A 21,520-nucleotide genomic window follows, 5' to 3' on the forward strand; every position below is an offset into this window, starting at 1 on the left:
TTTATTATCCTGCCAAGTCATGCCTCAATTGCAAACTGCAAGACCACTTGCAATCACGAGGGTTAGCGGTCTACATTTCGACGAGTAACTAAGTATGTTATATCACAACTTCATTGTTCTCGGTATCTCGTATCTGATCCTTGATTTGAGAAGGGTCAAGCAAGGATCAAGTATGAGGTACTCATTAACGAGTTGAATTCAAATTCGAGCAGCGTTTACAGAGTAATGCAGACACCCCCGCAGCCATAGATCCAGTATGGGACTCATATTAGCATGTTTCCCGGAATTCTCGTACATTTGCCTGGACCTAGCCGTGCGATCTCAACGGCGAGTATGACTGGCTATCATATATGCACATACAACTCTCTTTCAAGATGTTTGGAGGTAAGGTTCGACAAGTTTACATTTGGTAAATTAACACCGCTAATACCTCGTAACCTCGTTCCAAGCGATAGCATATCAAAATATTACCAGTTTACCACCGAATCTGAGCCGGGCGGATGGAGGGATCTTCAAGGTACAATCATTGTGACATTCGGGCTCTCTACGAAAAGTATTCATATGGTTCAATCAGTAAATGTTAGTCGCGGAAGCGCGCCTTTTTATCGAGGCCAATATTTGGTGTTTCACTGGCAGCGTGAGGAAATGCACATTCTATAGCCGACACGCACCAAGTAACTTGAAGTATAGCGGCCGCGGTCCTCCTTTAGCTCAAATCACAGTCCCCTGTGTTGCGCTTTCAGACGTGAGTAATATGGCATTGTATAAACATCAGCATTGATCTGGTGTGTTTCTAATGACCACGATCCGTCATTCCTGAAGTGACTCGGACTCTGCCTCATACTTTTTATGGGGTCATGCCCGTGCGGCTCTCCACGGACTACGACGTTGATATCCCACCACCCTCTAATCGCAACCTCTCCCTGTCCCCTTTGTTGTACTGAGTCAAAGCATTTCTTTCCCTCACTCCTCCGCGCTGGAAACCAGCCATATATAATGCTATCATCGGAAATCGTTACATGTGTATCCCCCTGTACCATGACATTTTCTGTCTCCCCCTTGGAGGTTGTGAAAAACCCATATATGTCGAAGCAGATGCTCTGCGTTTCGTCGGCACCTTGCGAGATACTTACCGCGTGTCCAGAAACAAACTTGAGGAAAATACTTGCATCACACACCCTGAGGGCCATGGACACGCAAAGTTGAGTCTACGACACCATTGAGACCCATCGCACACATCCCCGTCGGGTATATAGCATCTCCACGCAGTCCCGGACAGCATCAACAAGGCCTGCTGTCACTCAAACGAGAGAAGTGATGATCAATTTTAGGGTGCGTGCAGTGCACACCGGTGACGGAGGTGGACATGGGCTCTCTGTATGAGATTTGAAGGCAGTACAGATGCCATGAACAAGCACATAAACATCATGCTTGAGTAGAGTAGGATGATAAACAGGTATTCATTTTAGGGTCCATGAGCAGGTTATCCCAAGGATCTGCAGACCTGAGAAAGATGCTTCGGTTCAGTTTGAAATAGAGGACCTTGATTGCTCACTTGTAACAAGATAGTAAATATTTGATATGCCTCTAAAGTATGCCCGAGAAGTGCGTTGTGCGGTGGTACACACGATGAGCTCGATATCAGGCGTGGATCCGTGCCTAAAAGTTGGCGTCCGTCAATATTCAGTAAGTATGTGAGCGCAAGGAACGCTCAATCAAAATTTGAAGCAATTGGGCCATGCCCCACAGTTGATATCGCAGGAGGTCTCGCATGAGAAAGTACGTGGACCGATGCCAGAAAACGAAGAGCGTATGGCGCCGCTAAGCCAGAGGTAATTAATTGGCTAAGGCATACCACAATTGCGTGTGAGACAATTTCCTTGGTCGCGTGCATAAAATGTGGGTCCGACTATGCCCCATCAGATTTGCTCGCAAACTTGATCCTTATTGCAGGTGGGATATTACTAGACTGTCAAAGAGGACCCTGGTGACACACGCGTGGTGACAACTGTCAAATTTGGAGGAGCGAGGACATCATGAGATACGCAGATTCATGTACCTTGTTTGTCTCCTTGCATGCCTTTGGTTGTGTAGAAATCGGGCGAGAAAGAGATGCTGACGTTCATGCTCGGATGGACAAACCTGAAAGCCATACCAGATGTGTGCGCTGTATCCGATCTCAACTAGCCCATTGGCGTCAAGAAGGAGGGAATCAGTGTGTGGAAAGCGCGAGTCTGGTTTGTATTTCTCGGATTTGCGAAACTGGAACACGAGTGATCAAAGGACAAGGAGTGGCCATGGGAGATAAACTACGTGCTTGCTAAGTTAGTGCACAACCAGGATCCATCAATGGCAATTTCCGCCCAATCATCAAAACCAGGTGGTGCACCACATCGCGAGCCGTATGCGCCTGGGATAGTACGGGTCAGATGATGGTCAACCCACGAGAATGCGTTGCAACCCACATCATAGCATTCACAGTAGCGCCTGAAGAATATTAGATGACTCTTTAGTGGTAAGACGCCCACTTACATCCCAAGAACAGTTTGGCTGATAATGGGGAATCAGTGTGGCGTAAGGCAATATTTTTTCTCGAGGCCTGCGTGGTGCTGGGGCTCGGTATATAAAGAATACAGTCCGTTGGGCGCAGAATAGTTGCAAGAACCCAGAGGGATTCATGCTTTCCACATCTTCAAAGATCCCAGACGCTGACCTTTCACCAGCCTCAATAAGTAGAACCCGGATGTTCGAGTCTTGAGAGATGTTGTGCTAGGACACATTCTGCTGTGCCTGGACGAGACAAGGTCCCTGAGACACATTAGCTATGGGAACAGATACATCGCACCTCCTCCAACAATGAAGTCCCAATCATCTAACTCATGTTGTTGAGTTCCTTCGCTATTTTTGGGTAGTCCGTTATGTGCTTCGGTTGTTTCACAGTGAACTGCTTCAGGATGATCGTTAAGGCTACGGCACGAGCTGCTCCAAGAAAAGGTTTTGATTTGGTATGAGTATGAGTATGAACGATATCCACAATGTCGGGCAGCTTGGAGGATACATCATTGTGAATCATGGCTGCTTGGGGATAGAAGGAATGCATGAACAGAGTGTGGACTGAATATGTTTAAAAACCCATTACTTATCGTTCCTATATACAGACAGTGTTTCGCTTCACAAAAGTACTTGTAGAACCTTTCTGATACGGAACCAATGCCATCACAAGAGTGAGGTAGGTGATCGTGTCCAAGTAGAGATCTGTAAAAATTAGATATGGAATCGAGAGTAATAGCCGCATCTTTGAGGGTGCATCTTTTAGGGTGCTTGTATTGTTGCTCATCCAGCTGACGGCCTTGCGACACTAACACTCTTCGGAGAAGCAAAGAGACCACTGGCAGTCACGGTGATGTTTATGTTCTTCGAAGATGAGTAGCTTGTGAGGTGTCAACACTTCGACCGTGGTCGGCAGCGTTATATGGCCAACAAATGGCAAAGAGATATTGTCCTGGACGGGGGACCATTGGGGGTGACTTTACCAACATCATGGTCGTCAAAGGAACAGCTGTCTTCTTTTGATTGATATAACTTGCGCCCAGATCTTGGATCTTAGCTCTGGTGAGCTGAACGCTCAGGCTTTTGGATGCGCATTGCACCGCAATAGAACAAAATCAGGACTGTCGGAAAAGCTTCTGGACTCTGGAAGCTTGTCAGACCTACATGAACATTGAAGTAGTTTGCTTTCATTTGTGACAGCGTGACGAAGTGCAGATCTATTAAGTGACGGTGACGTGACTATAGACCGATATCTCTAACATTAACAACAGCGCGGGCATAGCTAGATAAACGTCTGGTTCAAGCTTCCGCTGGTAGGGTGTGGTATGTCGTACCAAACTTTCAAAAAACACGCAGAATTGTGGGGCACCGGAGGAGCTATACGCACAAAGAGCCTAGATATTAGTAGTAAGGCTTACCACTGGCACCAAGCGTCCGCGACTCCGCGTAGTCTACTACTGGGCCTCAGCGGCTAAGGTGACTAAGTCCCCATGGTTCTCTTTGTCATCATGACGCCATATTGTGCAGTTCACGACCATATAAATATCCATCAAGACCCAATTTGCCAGTTCAGAGCTCAACCGTCATGTCAATATCCGAGAAGACGCACATTTTCATCACAGGTGTTACTGGTAAGTTCTCGTTGACCGTACTTTAACCCACCGCTGACTGTCAATTGCAGGTTACATTGGCGGATCTGTTTTGTCCGAATTGTTGTCCCACCCTAGGGCTAAATCATTTCAGATAACTGCGCTCACTCGCTCTCCTGAAAAGGTCGTACCGCTTCACAGCCTCGGAGTCGTAGCTGTCGTCGGCTCGAACCAAGATCTTGGAACGCTGACAGAACACGCCAGGAACTCGGATGTAGTTTTCGCCTGTGTCCGTTTGGAGTCTAAACTGCCGAGTTAAAGATATAGCTAATCGCCCCTATATGATAGGCTGACTCCGATGACCTTCAGGCGGCCAAAGCAATCCTCCTAGGACTGAAAAAGAGATACGACGAAACTGGCAGGGTCCCTATTCTCATCCATACTGTGTGTCTTTTCCTTGCTCCCTTCACTTGCAATGCGTGTTTAACTTTGTCAGTCTGGGACCGGTGTTCTTATAGACAATGCTGCAGGAGATTATGCTACTGATACAGTCTATTCGGATCTCGACATCCCGCTGATCGAGACGCTACCCAAGACGCAACCTCATCGTGAAGTTGACATCGAAGTCGTCGCTGCTGATGAAAAAGGTAGCATCGATTCTTACCCTACTTGCTTATGGTTCATGAACAAACGCTCGATACAGGTTACGTGCGGACATATATCGTTTTGCCTTCGATGATTTATGGAATCGCGAATACGCCGTTGGTCAAACTCGGCATTCAGAATCCGTACTCTATACAAATCCCTAAACTCATCAAAGCCGGCATTGACAGAAAACAGGGCGGAGTCGTCGGGAAAGGGTTGAATCTATGGCCTAACGTTCACATCAATGACATAGCAACTTTGTACTCCACCATTTTCGATGCCGCCATCAAGGGGCCAGGTGAAGCAGGTCATGGTCGCGAGGGCTTCTATTTCGGCGCAAATGGAGAGCATCGTCTGGGTAGAATATCCGAAATTGTCGCAGAGTTGTTGTTTGAGATAAAGCTGGGAAAAAGTCCGGAGCCTACGGTTTTCACGGAGGATGAGTTGCAGAAGTATTTCGGGGTAAGCCCTTGGTTTTGGTGGTTGTTTATGGACTACTGACAAACCAACGATTGATAGGGCCCACTGAGTCTTGGATCGAACTCCCGTGTGCGTGCAGAACGAGCTAAATTGATTGGCTGGAAGCCAGTGCACACTGTCGACAGTCTTTGGGCGAGTCTCAAGCCGGAGATCGAAGCGGCGGCGAAGATCCAAAATATCTAAGTTGTGTATCATAGAAATTTAGTGAAGTATGAACTCAATTCTCGTCGTCCAGGGATAGTTACAGCCGCTGTGTACCAAAACTCTTGTACTCTGTATTAAGCTTTGTATGAAGATGTATTCAGAAATCATGATATGACAGTGCAATTTATGCAACCCTGAACGGGCCAGTTCAATGTTCAACCACGGAAAGAGATGAGTGGCAATCGATAATCACTCAGCCTATACTCGATTGGATCCCAAACGTCATATACACACGTCCTTTGGGACAACGCAGATCAGCCATGGGGGCCTGCGGTGTTTAAGCCTACCACTATGGTTATTATTACCGGAGAAATCACTCGAGATATGTGACTCTATATGCTCGTCCTTGATAGATGTATGATGGATTTAGATATATGGTACAACTGCAACTACGCAAGTAAGGTTATGCCATTCATGCAATATGACAGCGAATTACGCGCTGGTTATATATATTTATCACGCTTAAGCGGTAGCGTTGTTGAAGATAAGCAAGTTCACTGTCTTCGGGGGCAGATCAGTAAGCATGTTTGATGATGCGAGCTTGCGAAGGGCCGTCTTGAGCTCCAAGGGGGAGATCAAGACTGGACCACCAGGAACGGGCGCATTGACGAAAAATTGTGGTGATGGCATGAAGTCGGTCATCCAGCGCGGGAGGGCAGCATGGCATAGAGAGTAGAATGAAGAATAAGGGTGCTCGATGTTGTATGCAGGAGGCAGCGTCGAGCTCAAGGTAGGGTCGAAGGTAGCAGAGGGGTAAATCGACAAAAGGTATGCAAGCAGGCCGGCGGTATGGGGAGAAGCCATCGAGGTACCAGAGAGGGTAGCGATAGCATCCCTGCTGCCAATGTACGTGGACAGGATGTTAAGACCTACGAGAAAACAGTGCGTATGAGGAGCCGATCTCTCAACAAATGGAGACACGTACCTGGAGCGAAGATATCCACACACTCGCCATGGTTGGAGAAGTATGCACGTTCATCGCCGAGCGTGGAGGCACCAACTGTGACAGCCTTCTCGGCTGCTGCGGGCGAGTACTTGCAAGCGTCCTTGTTGTCGTTACCTGATACTGTTGTTAGATATGATTTTAACAACTAGCTGGTGCGATATACCGGCAGCAACGGCAAAATGGAGGCCGGCGTCAACAGCGCGGTTGACAGCAAGGTCAAGAGCAGGAGATTTTCCGCCACCAAGACTCATGTTTGCGACCGATCCCTTGTGCTTGGTCTTACCAGTGGCGGCAAACTCGGCGCGAGCAGCTGCAAACTTCTCCACAGCTGACTGAGTTGCCCATGCGACTCCTGCAACAACATCGGCCATGGTGCCACTGCCATTGGAACCCAGCACCTTGACGGCGGTGACTTTTGCCTTCTTGGCGACACCATACTTGCGGGAAGCAATGGTACCAGCACAGTGCGTACCATGGCCATTGCCGTCCTCATCAACGTCATTGGTTGGAATGGTCTTGCCCCAAGAAGCGCGACCCTCGAATTCGGAGTGGGCAACATTGATACCGGTGTCAATAACATACACGTCGACACCTTCACCACCTTGCGAGTCATAGAGATACTTCGTGAAAGTGCTGAACCCAAGTTTGTTGCGGTGGCTGATACGGGCAAGACCCTTGGATGTGGAGTCAACTCCACTGAAGGCCACAGCATTCAGTGGAAGAACTTACCCAAGGCGAGCCCTTCTGGGTGCTGATATCCATGGTATGTACGATTTGGTCCTTCTCTACGAACTCAACCTCAGGCATCCGCCGTACCTGGTCGATGACGTTCTCAGTGAACTCTCCAGCGTAACCTTTGACGTGTCCTTCATAGAAGTGACGGACACCCTTTGCAAACCCGTCACCGAGGAGCGAGTCAGAGGCATGAGCCATCTGGAGGAAGTTGAAGTGGTTCTGCATGACAGCCTGGGGAAGGTCATCGCGAAGAACAACGATATACGAGTTGTTCACGGTTCCATATGGATGCTCAGAGGCCATTAACGGCGCAACCTTGAGTTGCGGCCGACTGGGAACATTGTAAGGATTGGTAGAAAGTGGGGTTGCAAGTATCGCTGGGGCCAGCGCCGCCGCCAGTAATGACCAAGTTGCGAGACGATAAGACATGACGGGCGGAATGAGAACAGTTGTAGGGATGACGACCAACTACTTAAACAGCTTGCGTGGCCTTATTTGGCAATGTTTATATTGTGGCATAGCAGCGTGTCTGTTCTAGCTCTTTTTGGCCAGGCTCTTTCCAGACTCCATGTTCCGGGCCAGGTTTGTGCCAGGGCGTTGCGGTAGGAGATAGATAGTCTCAGTCTTATCTTACTTCGAATTCCAACTGTGAGAGACCAACCGAATTTTTCGCGTGCACGGACATGTGTGTCTTCTATTTATCTGATGCGCTTCCGCTTCGTCAACGACTTGGATGCCGAAGTTGGTCGGTCCACTTTCCTATCAATTCGGAACGGCCAGTTTAGACTCAGATACTCCGTATATAAGGTTATTTTTAGAATTTGTTATTTTAGCGTGAGATACTTTTCTTTGACTCACCAGGGTCAGATAGAATTACTGTAAATAAATAATTGTGGGATGACAATGAAAATTCCAAGTGAAACCTGATGTGTTTACCGTCCACTGAGGTAGCATAGTAAGTAGGTCTCTCCGTTGATGGTTTATTCCATGGGACTCCGCAAAAACTGCATTGTTAACTAAACTCGAGGGTAAGTGCAAGATAAATAACTAATGTCTGTCCAGTGTGAGTGTGATTAACAATAAAATACATAAAGTATATGATGATATTTGCCCGAGATGTAATCACCTACCATCATTGACGACGTCCTGCAAGATGGGCCGGCCCTTCAGGATCCCCTCTTCGACTTTTGGAGTTTTCATTTTCTTCAAGAGCGGTTCATTGTCACCAGCCGCTGATCCAATCTCCTTACTTCGTTTCGCAGGACTGCGAATACCACACCGTTCGCTTTGGAGCGCCGGGTGCTTGACATCCGCATTGGCAGGCAGCGTCAACATCCAGCCCCGCTCGTCCATGAGCGATAAGAATACTGATAAAAGCTGAGTCGAATTCAAGGTCTTTCGGGAGCCAATGATGATCAACTTCGACCGCGCACGCGTGAACGATACGTTGACTCGCCGCCAGTCCTTGAGCAAGTCTCCGATCTGCGCAAGGAGCGTTAGCTCGTGCTGCAGTTGTATAGCTGCATCTGATAGAACGTACCTGCCCCTGGTCGTTGGACCTGACCATAGAGATGATGATACAGTCCTTGTCGCGTCCTTGACTTCTGTCAGCTGTGAGGATCTCTATATCTTTCCGGTCTTGAAGAAGGTGCGACAGAAGCTTTATCTGCTGACGATAAAGAGACATGATTCCAATTTGATCTTCCTGGACTCCCGATCTTAAGAACGCTTCGGTAATCTGGTACACAAGCTTGGCCTCGGCATCATTTTGGACGAGGTCCCCAACTCTTGAATCACGGGCAGGCAAGTGATCTGTGTCAACGAATACGACTTTGCAGCTAGTGGGAAAAACGGTAAGTCAACTTGCCGCACCACATGGCGCGAACCGACCTTTCCGATAATAGACGCTGCAACCAACAAGATTCCTCGCACAGGCATATTCCCAGATCCTGCGTAGTGATATGCTTTTTAGGAAGAACGAGTGTGCTCTTGGCCACTTCCTCTGATCCACATCGCAGACGATCTCCGTATATTAGCTTGTTCGACAACTCCATAATGTCCTCGTTCATGCGATATTGATAAGTGAGATCGACCACCGCATGCGGGTGCGCTTCAGAAAGGCGACGGAAGAGAGACGTTTCTAGACCACCTTTTCGCGCAGCAGGATTGCGGACCTAGACATGCATAAAGGGGAGAGCATGATATGCAACAAAAGAAACTCACCAGTGGCGGAAGCTGGAAATGATCTCCAACCAAAACAAATTTATCAGCAAATCGAAGCGGACCTAGACATGTGGGCAGAGTAATCTGAGAAGCTTCATCGACGATGCAAAAATCGAATGTCCTGCGAGAGAATAGGGCACTGATGGGAGACTAAAATGAGCACAAGCAAAGATATCGACAAACAGACGTACTGATCAATTGACAGGCAAGTAGTAGCAACAACTGGTGGTGTAATGACCTGGTTCTCCAACTCCTCGACCGTTGTAGGCAACCTACGCTCAGAAAGCGCAAATTTGCGAACGCCAGGATGCATCTAAACATCGAGTATGAGCCAATCTACGAAAACTCGTGGTTTTACAGATGCATACCTTATCTGCATTGCCGATTCTTAAAATGCCGAAATCTGCATCCTGTAGCTTGAGCAATATCGTGTCCACAGCCGAGTGAGTATATGACGTCACAAGGACTGTCTTCCCCATGGCCACAATAGTCCGGATTAGCGCAGCAATTACGGTTGTCTTGCCTGAGCCAGGCATACCGAGGATGAGCGCGTAGTCGTGTGCGCTCAAGGCCCGCTTCACCGCAAGAAGTTGACCGGGATTCATACCTGAGCTTGTGAGGACATACTCCGGAACATGTTGCAGGTTGTCAGCGATGGTCTCCTCGTTATTGAATAAAGGGCGTCGCAGGTCCACGACAAGCTCTAGACGTTTGTGGTCCCCTTCCACATAGAATAGCTGGGCTAAATTATCCCTAATCCGTGCCATGCTGCCTGATAACTCGTCCTTGTCAACTCGAAAGAGTACAGCTGTCCTCGCTCCTCGAAGCGTCTCCAGTCTGGCTTCTATCTTGTCCACATTTAACTCGTGATCTACACCCACGATTACTGCCTCTGGTGTGAGTTCTACAATGAACCCTCGTGCAAGAGCAAGAAGATCAGGTTCAACGGAGATTGTAATAGCATCTCCACGGCTCATGTGCCCATTCAGGAACGAACCGCCATGAGCAGCAGAAGCACGAACGAAGCAATAAGTGTACTGGTGAATCTTGCCACTGTTAGAAACTTTTTCCGATTGGAAAGATGCGTCTATGACCATCGAGTTGAAACATCTGCCTTTATCCTCGCGTTCTTGAGCAGTCATGCACCATAACTCTTTTCTAAATCGATTGCCGTCCTGTTCCTCGAGCGAAATGAGCTCTTCCCATTGTTTAAAAAACGCAAGATGGGAAGGCTTCAAATGCGAGGTTTTGAGGTCATACACGTCTGCAATCGGTGAAGACGTATCAACAACGTTCTCAACAGCCTGTAGCCATGATATCAGCAGAACCCATGGAACAAGATCAGAACCGAACCTTGCGAAATAGCATACAAGTATCCAGCGCATAGCACTTCTTGCACATCCTTTCGTCGTCAATCGTAGGAGGAAGAAAAGGCTCTTCGAGCTCCTTTTCCTTGCCATGTGTATTCCTGCGCATCATATATGACGCCATTTCGTTTCTTGCGCCTATCAGTGCTCGAAGCTCGTTGCGACTTTGCGGGACACGGACGACCTCCTCGCTCTGGGTGTAGTACAATAGTCCACTGGGAACGTGAACCCCATACCGTTCTGCTATCAGGAGGGTGTAAAGCATAGTCTGAGCGCGATGCTCCATCCCTGCGACAGTCCTACCAGTCTTAATCTCGAAAGGCATTATGTGCGTGCTCAGCAAGGATTCACTCTTAACGCGCTTGTCGATCGTGCTCTCAGCAATGACCGCCTGGACGGTAGCATCGAGCTTGCCTTTAAGTCCATAGGTTGGAGACCAAATGTCTTCTTCCACGTCATGCAGTTGGGATATAGCAAGAAGGGAGCTTTGGTTAGCAGTCGCGCGGGTATTAGTGAGAACTGCATCAGCCTATAACATCAACTTTAGTGGTCAAATAAGCACAGTTACTAGCAACAATCACCTTTGGCGTGTGAGCGATATAACGCTCAGAGAACACTCGGAGACCTTTTGAACGGGCCTTGACTTCACGCTTTGCTTCGTCGACGCTGAAGTTGATCTTGACGAGTTCTGCTAGATTCTTCTTGATGATCTCCTCGATGTGTTCTTCAATGAAACGGTCATCCCATCGTTGTTCAGCCATGCATATTTGCATAACCTCGTGAACCATGTTACCCCATATAAGCGACGGGGTGACATCTAGGCTCGAACGGACAAGCGCGGAGAGAAGTGGCTTTCGCCTGCACTGTGGCGCATTAGAAAGCGCAGTAGCTGTGATCAAGAGATCTGGATGATTAATCAGAAAATTGATTTTGGAAGTTATCTTAATCATTCCAAAGGAATCGAAATCGCCCAGGACGTTGATGATATTTCCTGGGCCAAGTTAGCATAGAAAACAAGGACGCAAGGGCGGTTTACCTTTGCGAACATCTGCATCTACCCAGTCATCGCAGAGAATCACTGTTCGGGGATCTCTACTTGGCTGGACACGCACAGAAAGGACCTGTAATACTTTCATGACATAGTGTAATCCATGCAGCTTTGTGTCTCCAAACCTTTTGAATCATCCCTGACCTATCAACTCGAACGTCATCAACCACACATCGAGTACACGTCTCTTTGGCGTGTCGCTTTGCAGGCATTGCTATCGTCTGTAGAGGTTCAATAGGAGTACCGTGGCCAGTAGAATGCTCAACTCACCCCGGACTTCACGTGAGGTTTCTTCGGAGTCATGAAATCATCTTCCATGTCTGCCCAATCCCAGTTTTCAGCGCCTTCAAGAAGCGCGTTCACATCCAGAGCAGTCCCATTGACAGGAAGAGCAGTGGCAGACAAAGACGCAGATCTCCTTGCAACAGGAGAACGCTTGACAGAAAGCGGCCGACGACCTGGTGTTTTCTTCCGCTGAGTCAGAGAGATAAGTATATCTGCCGAGTAAAAACTCACCTTCATTGGCGTCGTCCCACACTTAGATTTCTTTGGCGTAAGAAAGTCCAGCTCCATATCATTCCAGTCCCAATTTTCTGCACCATTGAGAAGCATGGCAATGTCGAGGTTATTACTATTACTGTGAGAGCCAGGACGGCCACCCGCATGTGCAGAGGGTGTTTGTGGGGCGATGGAAGAGCAAGAAGCTGTTCGTTTGAGCTTCGACGGACGTTCTAGTTGACATGCTGAGTCGAGACCTGAAAGTAGGTTCTTCATGAAATCATCTTCGTCGGAAGTGTTCTGTGTTGCTTGGGACATGACAGACTAACTAGAAAGATGTGAAGTTTCAGAACACGATGAATGAGTTCTTCGACAATTAATTGCCACAACAAGGCGCGGTAACGTGATTGCATCCGCGACGCGTTTGTTGCTATCTATGTGGTTTGTCGCGAGTTTAAACTCCGCGAATATCTCTTGGCAGTCATTGTTCTCGCAACTGAACAAAACTTACAGGCGGGCGCTCGCTTCTGCAATGAGAATCAAGCTCAGGAAGTGCCAGTCAATATTTCCGCAAACTCACCGCCAAGCATGTTGCACTATATCTGGCCTCCCCATTCAGCCTCGGGTAGGAACGTAACTCTCGCAAGTGTTCGGTACTGCTAACGACCCTTGGTATAGCTTTTGAGTGTTACCTAACTTGCAGAAACCCATCCAGACATCCTGTGGTAGCATTACGATGTGGTCTATATGGGTTAAAGCAAGTCATCTTAATGCCCTCATTGGCTGTTTCTCCGCAAATTACGTCCAACCACTCATATAAGCCATGGCTGTCCATACGATGATACCATTAATGTGCGTAAACAAATATATAACCACGGTAACAGGTAATATCGATTTTCAGACATACAAATATCATTGATGCACGAGGATGGCACGGTCGGGCTACTTCTCATAGCCGTGTCCACCGTAAATGCGCATGGCCCTTATCTTGGCACGTAGCTCAGGGATGGGCGCGCAGTCATTTCATTTCTCAACCTTAGGCGCCCCTGATCACAATTAACATTTAACATCAAGAGATTCATGTAGGTATGAGGAAGGACTTTCCAAGTAGGCCGTACGTCCAATAGTGGCCTGGCCCCTCGAAAGAAGTGGTCCGAGAATGGACATCAACGATATTTCATCGACTTCCTCTTTTGATCGCCATCATGGGACTCTTACCTCGGTCCTCCGTCACCTCGTGTTTCCCATGTGTTCGGGCCTACAGCAACTTCGTTTACATACTTGGATTTCCCTCGGTATCAGGCGCAACATAGCATACGCACGCCTTTCAATCAGTCCCTCGCAAGCCCTGTAACAAAGACTTATCCACAAGAATAGCAAAACGCTCGCATCGCATCAACCAACACTACGACTTTTATCATGTTCAGCAGCCTTTCTAGCACCCTCGCAGCAGCAGCAAAAGCTAGCGGGGCCAAGGGAGATTCCAAAAAGACCATCTCCCCCACACTTCGCGCAGATATCTATAGCGCCATCGATCAGGCGAAACCCTGGCTTATCGGGGGTACCGTGGGTAGGCAAGCCGGTGATGGCGTCGCCTACCAACCCATTATCGCGAGAATCCACGAACACTTCCCTGATGTGAAAGTGGGATTAGATGCAGCACGAAACACAGAGCATGAAGTGGCAGTTATCGTCGCTGGGATCACGAACATGATCTTGGAGATGAGCAAGTGGGATGGGATGGCGGGAGCTATGGCCATGCGCACGTGGGTCGATGCACTTGGAGAGGCACACAGCAAGATAAGCAGCGCCCCTACCGAAGCAAAAAGTGGTCCTCGGAAGGATCAAGTTGGACGAGGAATTACCAGGGGCATCAATCAGTTGACCGACGTTACCCTGATGACCAGAGAGTTCGCGGCAAGAATACAGATAATCTCGCTGTTAAAGAGCGGTGAGTCGGAATTCTAGTGTTTATTCAAAGCGGACGATTTAGGCCCTTTGATGTGCTTCTTCTATTTCTAGTAAACACGAAGATTCATGGCGCGGGGAGCGATGAAGCGAGACAGGGCGAGGCGCTGTGGAGCTCAAAGTTCATCTGATGCTCTATTCGCATTTTTAGATTATCGACGAGTCGGGATGCCTCGTAGTTTTGTTGTCAGCCGAACGTGCTTGCCTTGCGCCTTGCAGATATGCACTAGTCTAGACTTTAGAATCATGGGCCATCGGGTAGTCGTGATTAAATGGGGTTGCAATGCGCAATGCATCCGACATATTGAAATATCCATCAGAAGAGTTTGAATTTGAAGAGTTCTGTGTCGGCGTAGTAATACATATCGGACCTACTTAACATCAGATGACCGGCACGACAAGAAGCGCGGCGTAAATTGCCCGTACGTAGAAGTCAACAAAACGCAAACCTCAGTCGAGCCATTGATACGAAACTACATGAACGAAACTCCATCTGGGCTCATCGCGGAGGACCCATTATGTAGAATAAATATTAATACGTGCTGATATTACGATTAAATGCACAATAGTTTTTTACATGATCTGATGGCAATGTGAGCAGCGGGCATCCGGATTGGGGTAAGCGTACTCACATAATTCCGGATATCCTTCGGGAAGCTTGATGATGATGACTGAACCATTATGTCATTTGATATCGCCTCAGGCGAGTCAATATTGATCATGAAGTCATCGAGGGAAAAGTTATCCATGTTGACGTCCAATCTGAATGGTTCATCCAGCCGATATTGCGTGCCGTAGTCGTACGATTGAAACATCCCTTGGTCCGCGAAACCCGGAGACATGTGAGATGGGTGGGGGCGTGTGGGGTTGAGCATGTCGGGATAAGGATAAGTGTTGTAAGAGAGAGATGCAGGGTTGGGTTGATATGCCAAGTGCTGTGGGATGGAAGGTGGGGGCGCACGTGCAGATGCTGAGTATCTAAAGTGGTATACAGCAGAGAATATGAGAACTGGGCGTGGACGACCCGAGTTCCTTGAAGAAGTTGTTGAATCTGGAGAACGGTACACATCCTGAATGATGGTGTATACAGTAGGGTCTGGGCAATATATTAAATCCTCGTTTTCATGTCAAGTTGAGACATGATCGTACCTGGTGACTTGCACAGGGTTTCCCAATACTTGGGAACTAGAGCTGTGCTATAGAGCAACGGACCGTCACCAGGAGCACCGGTAAAATAAGGACCGACGCATTCGAGCTTTGTGTCCTCGCTGTGTATGGGTGCGCCATCTAATAAGACTATGTAGGATGATTTGCCGATGACAGTGGAGGGTGAGACGAAGGTTACGGTGGGATCGATGTCTCTCATGCAACGGGGTGTGTTGGAGGAAGGTTGGGATGGAGTTACACCTTTGTATGAAGTACGTGAACGTGAGGAGGATGGGTTGGTGTCGGGTAAGATGTCGATGTAGACTGGGGTACGGTTGTCAGGAAGGTTGTTGCGTCTAGAGGAAGGCATTGCTGGAGAGGATGTGGGGGAGGCTGAGGCAGATGAAGAATCTGTTCTGAGAGATAAATAGTGGATGGATTCACCCTCAAAAACATGGTTATGAGTGGAAAACGTCCGTGACGAGCCGACTTCAGTTCGCGTAGTGAGATAAGATCGGGTGAGGGAATCGATCACTGCCAAAAATAAATAAAATAGAAGGGCATATAATTAATGATGCCGTCTGAATGAACGCACAAACAAATCGGACGGGACGGATACTCACATTCCCGCCCCTCGGATGTGTCCCTAAATTGCTGTAGTCGGCTGCCTATTTGTTTTGATGATCTGTGTTTTCCCGTTTTGTGATAAATGTACTCTGAGATGAAACGATTGCGCATAGGAAATCGTCCCAATATTTGAGTTTCCCGCGAGTCAACGGGCTTGTATTCTTGAAGACCTGAAGCGAATCATATGAACTAAATGCTGTGATCAGCATATGTGATCCGCACCTTTCAGCATCATGGCTTCGAGATAAGGTGGCCATACAGGCTCAGAATTGCCCTTGAGCGTTTTCCAACCTTTTCTGATGTTCAAGATCGTCCGAAAAAGATTTTCCGTGTTTTGAATCGGCGACATTAGCCGTGGATGACCGGAACCACATGATGAATCTGTGGTGCTTGGCGATGAGGAGCGATCAGAACTTGAATGCGCCGTATGAGCGTGCACTTGGGTGCTATGATTGCACGACGAGGCATGTGTGATTGGCAACATTGAGGGTGATATGATCGTGATTCAGAAAGAGAGGCGGGCTAATATAGGGGGTTGGAGGTGGGGGGACGGCAAACATGGCTGTAAGTTTACCGGATGATGCGCATGACCAGGTGTTGATATCGGAACCAGGGCAGTGTAACTAGCGCGTCCAAAAACAATGCATTTACCGAGCGACAGCTGTACTAATCCATGCAGGTTAATAATTAAATTTCGAGGGGACGCCGTCTGCTTGGTAGGGTTCAAACGTTCATTGTCCCAGAATCACGGCGGCACTCACGCTGATTTAGACAAAGCCTCAGATCCTTCACCAACCGGCGATGCAAACTCCCCGAGTTCGGAGAATTCCGTTCATCTTCCCAACTTGGGTTTGACTTTGAATCTATGCCATAATACCGACGACTTATTAGGAATAGGTAACCTTGCGCCAGTGGTTTGTCCATGTACTTGTTATACATGAGGCATCGAAAAGATTTTAAACGAGACTATGTATCGAGGGTTGATCAGGACCCGACATATGGCGTTACCCATCACAAGTACCTTGCGCCCACAATGATCCCTACTAGTACCGTCGCTTCTCAGATGTTCAGGAGGTCAGCCTCATACTAGGCCATGGCCCAACATCTCTATGTGCGGCGAATCACGGATCTCGTAGACGCTTTCCGGCTTGTTGTGAGGGCCTGTCGCCGGTACACATAAACGGAAAGCACATCATATCCTGCTATCAAGTTTTGAATAAAATCACGGAGTTAGTGATATCATTCAACATAGACGTAATTGCCGTATCGGAACTTTGTATCATATTTCGCCTTAGCCCTCGACCACGTTAAGGGCTAGAAGAACTACTCAAAGTTCGACGGGGACAACAGTCTTCATTTGCTGAATTTCGAGAAGACTTGCATCATGAAAGTTTAAATTATATGACGCTGTTCGGCCTCGTCCAATCGAGACAATCCACCAGCGACATTGCAATTATGTAATTTCAGAAATCGAGAACAGGCCGAATTTTCGATTAAAATCACTCGATATTACTAAACGTCATATAGTTCGAACGCTTAAGTGCCCTGACATCAGCTCTGCCCAGCATGCTTGATGAGGCCCTTCCAGGTGCGCATCAACTTTGTACAAGACATCCATGGGCCGTACTGTGCGCGTACACCGCACCAGGCACGTGACAAGAACTACTCCACGACGTCAAATCGGTGAGAAAATGTGATAATGACTTTTGCAAGATCGTTTTAAAGACTATACGCGCGATGGGCTCCTCGAATCGATAAACTTAAATAAGTTCATTTGGATAGCTCGCAGAGGTCAACTAGCTCTGATCAGATGCCTCGCGCCAGAAACGGATTAGATCGTCAGCCACAGCTGTCCCAGCCACGTCTAGTCCTGTCTATAAAAATTCCAACGTGGGCATGTCACGAGCACCGTAGATCTCGGCTATGATGCGCCCCTGCGTGGGACATGGATGGGAGTCATTGCAATTTCTTTCTCGTTCTGATTCTCTGCCACTGTCCGCCCGCAATGTCGTCCTCAAGACCCAACAGTCTTGCGGATCCATTCTCGACGGCGCCCAACACTCCTTTGAACACTAGTCCATCTCTCGAACCTCCTAGAGCCTCTTATCTGTCCTCCACACCAGATACTGCCATCAGCCCGCGCGATTCGTACGCTGAAACACCAGATAATGTCTCTCCATTGGTCCCAGAGAACGAAAAACACGATGCCTTAGGCTATAGCCAAGAGTCGAGAGAAGAACCTACCTTTACAAAACGATCCATCCTTAAACGGCCTCTATTTTGGCTCATCGCTTTCGCCGCCGTTACTGTCGTCGTTCTCGCTGTCGTTCTCCCAGTATACTTTGTTGTTATCAAACATCACAATTACAGTACTGTTGCAACTTCTGCCGGCGGGTCAGGCGCCGGCAATCCAGCTCCGCCTGGAACCACGACGACCGGAGGAAACGGCTCCTCTATCACCACAGCTGATGGCACAACCTTCACTTACTTGAATCCCTTTGGAGGCATCTGTAAGTTCTATCATCCATCGATGGCTTTCAGCTATGAGTCGTTTGTGGTCTGCCTTTCTCTGCGCCATCTATGGAGGCTACACAATTGAGAAATATATTTCGCGCGCAGTTAAAGGGTCTATGGTTTGCTGACGTAAATGCCAGAAGGGCTGCCTAGCGTTGTCCTTGTCTATTACTCTTTGGCTGAACGTTTTGATCTTACTGATTCCTTGCAGGGGTGGACAACCCAAACGACCCTTTCAACAATGGCGCTTATCCTAACTCGTGGACCCCTCCTCTTAACTCCAGCTGGACTTGGGGAGTAGACAAGATTTATGGGTCAGTGTCACGCATCTGAGGCACATTCGTGCGTTGAACGCGGATCATGTACAGTGTCAATCTTGGTGGACTTTTTGTCCTAGAACCCTTCATCACACCGGCCCTTTACCAGAAATATCCGGGTGCAGTTGATGAGTGGACCCTGAGCACGCTCATGGCGGCGGATACAGCCAGTGGCGGACTACAACAACTAGAGACCCATTACAGTACCTTTGTTGTAAGTACATCTCGCTTGGCTTATTTGCGCTTAAATCACGCTCGTAGACCGAGCAGGATATCGCGGAAATGGCTGGAGCTGGACTGAATTGGATACGCTTGCCCATTCCTTTCTGGGCAATTGAAAAATGGGACTTTGAACCCTTCCTCGAGAAAGTGTGTTGGCCGTGAGTTCTGCGCCTCCGAATCATTATGTGAACGTTTTCTTATCTTCTGATTGCGGTGACGTCAGCTACATCCTGCGTGTTCTTCAATGGGCAAGAAAATACGGGATTAGAGTGAATCTCGATCTACATACTATCCCCGGATCTCAGAACGGTACGTGGCAGGGTATGCAGCATTGTTCATGCTGTACGAACTTACGATCGGTATGCAGGATACAATCACTCCGGCAAATCTGGTTCTGTCAACTTTTTGAATGGAGTCATGGGACTTGCCAACGCCCAGCGTGCGCTCGATTATATTAGGATCATTACCGAGTTCATATCCCAGCCTGAGTGGGTTGATGTCGTCCCTGTGTTCAGCATTGTCAACGAGGCCCTGGTTTCCACCATCGGAACAGACCAAATCATCTCATTGTACGTTTTGATGTGCTCACATGCGTTTTAGTGTGTCCTGACCGCCAACTTATCGTTTAAGTTATCTCCTTGTGCATGACATGATCCGCAATATCACCGGTTACGGAGAAGGGCACGGACCCTACATTGCCATTCATGATGGATTCTTAGGGACGGCAGCATGGGCAGATTTTTTACAAGGCTCTGATAGAATCATACTTGACACCCATCCTTACTTTGCGTTCGACGGTGGAGATAGTTGGTCGCCCATTGCAACTGGTACTGGGTTAAGCGCTGGAGGCATTTGGCCACAACAGGCGTGTAGTGCATGGGGCCCTGGCATTAACACCAGGTATGCATGTTCCCCGCCGCGTGCCAGCGTTCTCACTTTATCATAGTCAGACCGCATTCGGTATAACCATCGCAGGCGAATTTAGCGATGGTTATAATGATTGTGGGCTGTACCTCACAGGTGTTGGGAATACTGCAAGCTATGGAACATCGTGTTCTTTCTTCTTAGACTCTTCGCAATGGAACGAAACCGTGATAGCTGGTCTTAATGAATTCACCCTGGCTAGTATGGACGCTTTGCAGAATTGGTTTTTCTGGACCTGGAAGGTTTGAATTTGTGCTGGTCAATGCGAGCCTCACTCGAACTTACCGGTAACTCTTGCAGGTCGGAAACTCGTCTACGACCAATAGTGTTCAGTCTCCTCTGTGGTCTTATCAGTTGGGTCTCCAGCATGGATGGATCCCTACTGATCCCCGTACTGCTGTAGGCACCTGCGCAGCGTTGGGAGTCACTGGCCCACAGTTTAATGGGGTTTACCAAGCCTATCAAACAGGAGGTCCTGGAGCTGGTACCATCGTCGCGTCCTCAATCTCATCTTATGGCCAATATCCACCAACATCCATCAACGGTCTTACACCTGGAGCAATCCAAACCCTCCTCCCCACCTACACGTCCACTAGTGCAGTTCCAACTCTTCCGCCTCCCACCCTCACTCCCACTCCTTCTCCATCTGTCAACGTCGGGAACGGCTGGTTTGATTCGGGAGATGCGGGTCTAGCGCCAACGCAAGTACAGGGTTGCACCTACCCAAGCGCATGGGATGCCGTTAGTTCACCCATGCCCACGGCGCTTTGTCCTGCTACAGGCGGTGCCACTCCTGTCACCACGTCAATTTCGTCTACTGCTAGTGTCGCTCCTGTCATCACGTCAGTTTCGTCTACCGCCGGTGTCGCTCCCGTCACCGCATCACTTTCGTCTACCACCCGTTGAATGTCACCGAACGCCGAATGAGGAAGCCTTGGCATTACGACGCCGAGTTTCTGCGTATTCAAGCGTTTTATAGAGGCGCCGTTGAGCATGCGAAGGTAATCTAAATGTAGTCGGCTGCCGGCAGATGATGTTACTCAGATACTATTTCTTGGACATATTATATGACAAACTGACATTGACAAACTGTTATTTATATGGTATTCTGGTCATCGCGTTGCGCTTATTGTTGCCACAGTTAAAGTTTTGTATTGCTGGGAATTAACTGAGAATTCTAACCATTGACTATGTATTTTCAGCCCGTGATCTAGATTGAGCAGGGCGACTCCAATCTCCGTGTCTTCCTGGTTTCGGGTTTCTGTTTCGAAGGTACCCTTTGCATTTTTCTACTCCAAATTCAACTTGACGAATCGGAGGCTGGCAAATGCTCAAGAACACACTGGTGATGTCGCATCAGTATGCCGTTGTTTTGCCGTGATATATTATAAATATGTCCGTTCTATTCGACGCACTTCGTCTGGTTTTATGTCAAATCAAGCGATTCTACAATGGGGGGTTACAGCGGTCGCGGTAAGTTTCGTGGCTGGCCACAGCGCTACTCAGTGTGGTGATTT

General features: G+C 48.3%; 6 protein-coding genes across 6 annotated transcripts; 3 read left to right on the top strand and 3 right to left on the bottom strand.

Moving 5' to 3' along the window:
• Nucleotides 1–4,135: 4,135 nt before the first annotated feature.
• On the top strand, nt 4,136–5,447 carry EDB93DRAFT_1245782 (uncharacterized protein; the record flags this gene model as incomplete). Its single annotated transcript, XM_041452351.1, has 6 exons — nt 4,136–4,181; nt 4,232–4,428; nt 4,488–4,583; nt 4,636–4,786; nt 4,843–5,246; nt 5,304–5,447. The coding sequence occupies 6 exons, from the start codon at nt 4,136–4,138 to the stop codon at nt 5,445–5,447; spliced, it is 1,038 nt and encodes a 345-aa protein (XP_041312290.1).
• A 457-nt stretch (nt 5,448–5,904) lies between these two features.
• Nucleotides 5,905–7,584, bottom strand: EDB93DRAFT_1118902 (peptidase S8/S53 domain-containing protein). Its single transcript, XM_041448433.1, has 4 exons — nt 7,144–7,584; nt 6,578–7,088; nt 6,394–6,528; nt 5,905–6,337 (listed from the first exon to the last, which is right to left on the bottom strand). Exons 1-4 carry the CDS (start codon nt 7,576–7,578, stop codon nt 5,931–5,933), a joined length of 1,488 nt encoding a protein of 495 aa, XP_041312291.1. The 5' UTR covers nt 7,579–7,584; the 3' UTR covers nt 5,905–5,930.
• Nucleotides 7,585–8,271: 687 nt separating this feature from the next.
• On the bottom strand, nt 8,272–12,603 carry EDB93DRAFT_1237915 (Dna2-domain-containing protein; the record flags this gene model as incomplete). Its single annotated transcript, XM_041451479.1, has 11 exons — nt 8,272–8,381; nt 8,424–8,631; nt 8,690–8,987; nt 9,040–9,323; nt 9,560–9,685; nt 9,741–10,676; nt 10,726–11,268; nt 11,321–11,730; nt 11,776–11,860; nt 11,940–12,008; nt 12,304–12,603. The coding sequence occupies 11 exons, from the start codon at nt 12,601–12,603 to the stop codon at nt 8,272–8,274; spliced, it is 3,369 nt and encodes a 1,122-aa protein (XP_041312292.1).
• A 1,101-nt stretch (nt 12,604–13,704) lies between these two features.
• On the top strand, nt 13,705–14,384 carry EDB93DRAFT_1325240 (uncharacterized protein; the record flags this gene model as incomplete). The annotated part of the gene is made up of 2 exons (XM_041455031.1): nt 13,705–14,236; nt 14,308–14,384. 2 exons carry the CDS (start codon nt 13,705–13,707, stop codon nt 14,382–14,384), a joined length of 609 nt encoding a protein of 202 aa, XP_041312293.1.
• A 172-nt stretch (nt 14,385–14,556) lies between these two features.
• EDB93DRAFT_1118910 (uncharacterized protein) lies at nt 14,557–16,791 on the bottom strand. Its single transcript, XM_041448434.1, has 5 exons — nt 16,249–16,791; nt 16,023–16,196; nt 15,403–15,933; nt 14,886–15,349; nt 14,557–14,835 (listed from the first exon to the last, which is right to left on the bottom strand). The coding sequence occupies exons 1-5, from the start codon at nt 16,508–16,510 to the stop codon at nt 14,827–14,829; spliced, it is 1,440 nt and encodes a 479-aa protein (XP_041312294.1). The 5' UTR covers nt 16,511–16,791; the 3' UTR covers nt 14,557–14,826.
• A 777-nt stretch (nt 16,792–17,568) lies between these two features.
• On the top strand, nt 17,569–21,198 carry EDB93DRAFT_1118915 (glycoside hydrolase family 5 protein). Its single transcript, XM_041448435.1, has 9 exons — nt 17,569–18,536; nt 18,752–18,854; nt 18,909–19,071; nt 19,119–19,237; nt 19,303–19,388; nt 19,447–19,648; nt 19,710–19,979; nt 20,026–20,245; nt 20,304–21,198. The coding sequence occupies exons 1-9, from the start codon at nt 17,972–17,974 to the stop codon at nt 20,907–20,909; spliced, it is 2,334 nt and encodes a 777-aa protein (XP_041312295.1). The 5' UTR covers nt 17,569–17,971; the 3' UTR covers nt 20,910–21,198.
• Nucleotides 21,199–21,520: the final 322 nt, after the last annotated feature.

This window comes from Suillus bovinus, assembly GCF_016758785.1.
Source record: "Suillus bovinus strain UH-Sbo-P2 chromosome Unknown EDB93scaffold_4, whole genome shotgun sequence".
NCBI classification, from domain to species: domain Eukaryota; kingdom Fungi; phylum Basidiomycota; class Agaricomycetes; order Boletales; family Suillaceae; genus Suillus; species Suillus bovinus.